General features: G+C 43.8%; 1 protein-coding gene across 1 annotated transcript in view; it reads right to left on the bottom strand.

The window, feature by feature from the left end:
• KIAA0195 (KIAA0195 ortholog) overlaps nt 1-6,406 on the bottom strand; it is a 43,825-nt gene that overhangs the window by 10,496 nt on the left and 26,923 nt on the right. The window contains exons 16-20 of the mRNA XM_009323760.1: nt 3,991-4,093; nt 2,519-2,736; nt 1,092-1,273; nt 753-891; nt 3-117 (exon numbers count right to left, since the gene is read on the bottom strand). Of these exons, the coding sequence (XP_009322035.1) occupies nt 3-117; nt 753-891; nt 1,092-1,273; nt 2,519-2,736; nt 3,991-4,093 (757 nt within the window). The remainder of the gene's footprint in view (nt 1-2; nt 118-752; nt 892-1,091; nt 1,274-2,518; nt 2,737-3,990; nt 4,094-6,406) is intronic.

Here is a 6,406-nt window from a genome sequence, read left to right as displayed (position 1 = left end):
CCCTGTTACAGTCCTCCAGGAAGCTGGGGATATCGCTGTCTGTTGGCTGAAAGCTGATGAGATCCGAGTGCCCTTCCTCTTCCATCAGCAGAAGCCCCTCCACATCATCTCGAGAAACTGGAGCAGAGAGAAGCAGCATAAACAATAAGCACAAACCTGCCTCTGCTACCCCTGTGCCACCCACATGGTATATTCACATGGCGCTGCAGAAGCCAGGAAATGTGAGGCCTGATTTTCTAGGTTAGCAACACTTAGATCCCACTCAGTCATCTAAAATGCAGTATTTTCAGATGACTAATCTGCTCAGAGGTAGATACATGAGCCTAGTCTCTGCTCTTTTGAGACACAGTAGTTTATCTGTTCCGCTCTCTTTCTTCTTCTAGGGGAAGAAGAGAGTAAAGAAATCCCACCTGAAGTAAGACAAAAGAGTCATGCACAGGCAAGAGACCCTCAGTGGCTTGACCAGGGCCCCAGCAAGAACCAAAAGCACTAATGAGCAGTTGTAAAATCATGGCAGCTGGTGCACAGAAGGATGTTTTGTTTCCAACAACTGCAGTACTGACTGGGTAGAAAGGCTATAAACGTAAGGCTCTCTTGCTCACAAGCACACACACCTCAGGCCCATCCAGTTTTGTGCTCAAAGATCTGAAGGATCAGGTATCTGGTGAGGACACAGGAACCTATGAATGGGTTTAAAAGAACCATCCAGGAAACACGTGGCATTCAAAGTGGCTTAGGTGCAGTTCTCTCACCCTGATGTAGATCATCGTGCAAAGAGCCAGCATGACTGGGGCTAGAGGGAGGGATCTCTGAGCCAGGCACATCACCATTAGGCGTTAAAGATATGTGGCAATTCCAGCCGGTCTCAAGACCCATCTTCTCAGCAAACACCTGTAGGTGAGCAGACAAAAGATTTTAGCGTAGCTGTCCAGGCTGGAGTATTGCAGATCAATGCCATATTGGAGCATAGGTACCTTTTGGACCCATTAGCTAGCTGAATCAGATTAACCTTAGATTGCACTGGAGCTAAACTGTCCAGTTAGACAACCAGGGGACATGCAAGTTCAGGGAGTTCAGCAAAGACAGTTTACCTTGCTTTTGAGCTCATCTTCCAGGGAGAAGTAGACAAAACGAATGCAGGCATTGACCAATCCATCAATGAGGCGGACAATGTCAAGACGGGCCTGATACTGAGATGAGACCATTCCCATGAAGATCTGTCCGCTCAGAGCCTGGATACAGTCTTCCTTCTCCATCACTTCCCCAATCCCTTCTTCAGGAATGCAAACAACACGCAATCACATTGAGACACAAGGGGCCACATGTGCATCAGACAACAGCACACATGGTGGGAGAGGCCACCAAGATAACACCCAAGGACGCAGTACCCAGATACACAGAAATATGCAGATATACACACACACACATACAGGAGGAAAGATGAAAAGACATTCATTTGTCCCAGCATACCCCATCACAGAAGCAGTTTCAGGACATCGCCACATATGTGACCAAGAATACAAGCATGAAACAGCGAGCATGGAAAGGAAAAAGACAAAACAGAAGACAGGGATCAGTCACAAGGAACTGGGGCAGAAAGGTAAAGGACATATGCTGCATAACGTTCACATGTGCATTTTAAACACATCATACTGTACTTAAACAACATGTTGAGCCTGGCTGAGGTAGAGTGGCATCAGAGTATGAGAGGCTGATGCAAAGGAACTGGATCATGTTCCCTCCAGTGACATTGCAGGCACTCCCAAAAAGCCTGCAAAGGCTCTTTGACAGGGTTCCTTCACCATCACCAGATCAGCCTGTGGTGAATGGGAGCTGCAGTAGCATGAGGAACAAAATAATAAAACACTTCACACAGTTACAAAGCTTGCCACAGGTGGGACTGAAAAGTGTTTTGAAAACGCTCAGTCACAACTGCCTCCCAGCTGTTGGAAATCCTATTATTCACATTTTACAGAATGGGAGACCAAGGCAGAAAGAGATTAAGACTGGTTTTCTAAAAAAGCCTCCTGGAGGCTATGTAATGGTATGTTCTTGTTTCTCAGTTTCCATTGCTGTTCTGGAGGAGACGTACAATTCACTTAGTGGGAATCAGTTCCTTCAGCACAGCAACAAAATCCATCAAGGGAGAATAGTCGCATACCACCATACATTTAATTCTTTTCAAAAACCCAACATATGTGATTTCCATAAAATTAGACAAATAGCAAACCAAGTACCGAAATACCCAGAAGTCTTGACTCTCAGCGGCCTGCTTTAAGAAACAGACTTCCCACAAGCAGAGGGATTTTTCTGCAAGCTTCAATAACTTAACTAGAAACATACCCACCAGCTGCTACATCATTACTTCCTCTGGAAATGCATCTACTTCAGAAACCCTTAGTTCTCAGTTTCCATCTGCTACTCTGAATAACAATGTTCTTACAGCTCTAGACTGATCAGAAAGAAAGCACCTGGCCCACCAGCAGACCTTATTATAGACAGCACAGAAGACACATACCATCTGAGCTCCAGCTATTCCTCCGACTGTTCTGTTTGATAGGGGTCGTCCCAGGGAGATCACAGCATGTGAAGATAGCACTCTGCCCAGGGACCTGCACCAGTTCTATGCACTTGCCATTGAGCTGGGAGGACAAGGCACAATGCATTGGCTTGTATGCAAAGGCAGAACAGTATCCTGAGAGGCAGGCTCGCTGGTAGAAATCTAAGACCTTCTTCCTATGCGGAAGAGACAAAAAACAAAGTCAGCAGAAACGTGCCACAATTCTGACAATGTACACTGTAGTTCAATGTAGAAATCACCAATTGGGTATTTGGAAAAATGTATTCCATGAGGAATGGTAAGAGACTCTGAAAAAGCCTTTCCTTACTGTTTCTGCATTCTCTAAGCTGCAGGCACTACAGGGCAACAAAAACCACATATTCCAACAAGGGCAGTGGTGAATGTTTCTGTTTGCTCATCAGACAGATTGACGAGTATGAACACAGTACTCTTTGAATACACTTCTTAATATAATATGCTCTATATGGCTGCCAGATGACTCCAAGGAAGTTCATTGCATGACAGCAGAAGCTTAATTCATCAGAGAGAATTTATCTGTAGGGAGATAAACACCAAGGAAGGAACTGACAACTCTGACAATAATATCTATGGCAGAGATAGTTACAGTAACAGACTTTTCTCCTATCCCCTTTTAGAGTGTGGGTCCCAGGAGCTGTATGTGAAGTCTCCATTTAGTCAGTGTTCAGTCACTGGAATAGTGTAAAGTTCTTTCTCTATGTTGAACCCAAAAAGGTAACAAATTAGACTATACATGGGATTTTTCATTGGCTATTAAGATGATAAATATTCCAAAAAGGACCAGTGGTAGTTTTCTTACACCTGAGGATAAGCAGACTTAGAAGAACAATGTGCTGCTATTCAATGAAACTAAACATTATTGGTCTGCTCTGCTAGCAGGAACAGAAATTTAGCCTATAGATGAAAATGCAACAGACACTGTCAGATATTGCAGCAGGACTAAAAGGGTGTGATGCATTGTGGTGGACTGGTTTGAATCTGTCAACAGCAGGTAGAATTGATCACTTTGCATTTCATGTAAGACAAGGCATTTGTCTTGAACAACAAAAATAATTCTCTGCCACCAGCATATGACCTGATTATAATTCACAGTCCTACTACATAGTACAGTCAGAGTCCACTTATAAGAGGCTAGTATGTTAACAGATACAGTAAGAAGTGGCTTAGTCTTACAGTCCCAACAGATTGCTTGTTGCTATCTAATCTCTTACATTGCTATAATTATAAAAATTAATTATAAGCAGAGACGGCTCATGTTCATAACCTACTTTAAGCTTCTATTAAATACCTTAACAAGCATCAGTAAAGGGAATTTTAACAGAGAGTGACCTGGTTCCCTCTGCAATTTATCTGGAGCTCCTGAATGCCCCAAATGACAAAGCTGCCCCCACCTGTCAGAGCCAGAGAGGGGGTAGATATCGGTACCGTCCCAAAAGTCTGTGCAGGCCTCGAGGATGATGTCAGCTGTCCCATGAGAAAACATCTGCTCAGTGCCTGAAGTGTAGGAGAATAATGAGTCAGCATCACACATACAGGCTCCCAGGAAAGGGATATCATACCAACTGCTCCCTTATTTGTTAAAAGCAAGCGTTCCTGCAAACTGCCTTGATGCACTCCAGATATCCCCTTTCCTCTGTTGAAAGTCTTCAGTCTCCATTGAGAAATTATTCAAGACTGGATGATATGTATTCCGCTGCTATTTGTCCTACCATGAGTTCAAACAAGGCTGTAATAAAATGTGAGCCACATAGTCAGTTCCTATTCTCCTCTTATACTGTGTAACAATCCTGCTTCTGCAAAAGGTGGGATAATATCTTGCTCCTGTATCCAACAGAGCAGAAGAAAATATACTCCTGTGTGCCTTTTCTCATGAGAGTACAAGCACCAGTGATGAGCCTATGGGGATCAAAGTCTGCCTACACTGGAAAGTGCATGCAATTTTAGGCCAGGCGTGGATCTAAAGGGTAAGAGCTATTCTTGAATACCGTCCATTCAAGTAACAGAAGATAATTTAACAGTGTGACCCATTAGATAGCAGCCTGTTTCACAAAGGGTCCTGAAAACATGTTAAATCAGGATGGGTTGAACGTTCAACACAACAGACTCTAAAAACGTAACTCATGTTGTGATCAGGGAAGAACTGAAAATCAATGGACACCACAGCTTGTCCTGGTTCGCCCCCCCCCATTTTACTCTTTAATAAAGACTTAAAATCGTTCATTCCCTCTTGTAGACAGGGGTGTTAAAAAGTGTTTCCCAAAGGTGCATGATGTCACTTGTCTGATGCAGGTCCCAGGCACAGGACGCAAGTTAAAGGATGCGGGGCTGCCTCCCCCTCCACACTTCCTGCTCCCTTTCATTAGCACTGATACATTAACATTGCATGCACGTAGACTTCACTGCCTAGATTCCCTCCTCCAGCTGCTCTGTGACTTTGCCCCCAACAGCTTCAAAGCTGATCTAATGAAAAAATATCACTGCCAAGAAAAATGAGCCCAAAGGCTTCTTGCAGGCATTGTTGCTGATTGCAAATGCTCGCAGTAGCTGGTGAAATCAAGAGCCAAGAATATCCACTCGCACAATCCAGGCAGGGACCTTCAGAACACCGGAGGATTTTCCAAAACATAGCAGCTCTCTGCTTTCTGCTATAAATAGTCATCACACACCAAGTTTATCAGCATAACAAACCTCCAAGACGAATTGGAGCTGTGTGTGAAAGAAGGAGCCTCTTTCAGGGACACAAAGGAGTACTTGTGCAGAGCTCTGGTTAATTTTATTGTATAAACACCTAATCCTTCCCACCTTGCTCCTACAGTCAGATCGTCCTTGCTAGGAAAGAGGGAACAAGAATTCTTTATTGATTCATGCTAAATCTATGCCCTGGACACAGAGCAAGAGCTTGCAAATGACCACATGCACACACATACCTACATTCACGCCTGACAGCAACTGCAATCCATTTTCCATTCAGTATCATCAGCATCCCATACAACAACCCTTCTAAGGGGTAAATGACAGTGACAGCACACACCATAAACTGGAAGGAGTTCATTCAGCTGTCATTGCCAGTAAGGTGAGCTCAGCCTCCTCCCTTCCTAAATCATGACTTTGAAGGTCAGGATTTCTCTGGCACAAGGGAGAAAACTAACAAATAGGACAGGGAGTATGACTAGCCATTCATGACTGCTGGGAATTGTTAGGAAGAACCAAGCTGCTGGAGTTGAGCCAGTGAGACAGAGCGAAAGGAATCGAAGAGTGCAGCTATAGCAAGGGAAAACAGAGGTGGCATCAAGCCATTTTACTCCACTGGAGATGCCGGTGAGCCCCTCATTTCCATGTGGTTACTATGGATTTGGGATGAACACTGCCAGATGGCAAGACACATATTTCAATGGAATAGCAAGGGAACATACCGATAAGCTACCTCCTATTTCTGCTACAGCTGTATAATTTATTATGTATCTCCCTTTGACTTCAGCACGTCATGGCAGTGGGTGGATTCCAAGATTTATTCACAACTAATGTATCAAGAGAGGTTAGTTATGATCATCTGGTCTGACTCTTCTGCATAAACAGAGCCATTTGATTTCACCCAATATTATCTGCATAATCCATTATTTCTGGCTGTACACATTTTAGAAAGTTTCAAGGGACAAGCCTATCACGTAAGAGGTGTTCCAATGGTTAATGAACCCCGCTGGCAAAATTCCTCTTAGAATTTACTCTAGACAGCATAATCCAGGTCACACATGTATTCGTCTGAGCCCCAGCCTCTAAACTAAACCATTTAAAAATGAGGATAAGGAG

This window comes from Pygoscelis adeliae, unplaced genomic scaffold (genome assembly GCF_000699105.1).
Source record: "Pygoscelis adeliae isolate BGI_AS28 unplaced genomic scaffold, ASM69910v1 Scaffold75, whole genome shotgun sequence".
Classification (NCBI taxonomy): domain Eukaryota; kingdom Metazoa; phylum Chordata; class Aves; order Sphenisciformes; family Spheniscidae; genus Pygoscelis; species Pygoscelis adeliae.
This window is presented reverse-complemented; position numbering and strand designations above follow the sequence as displayed.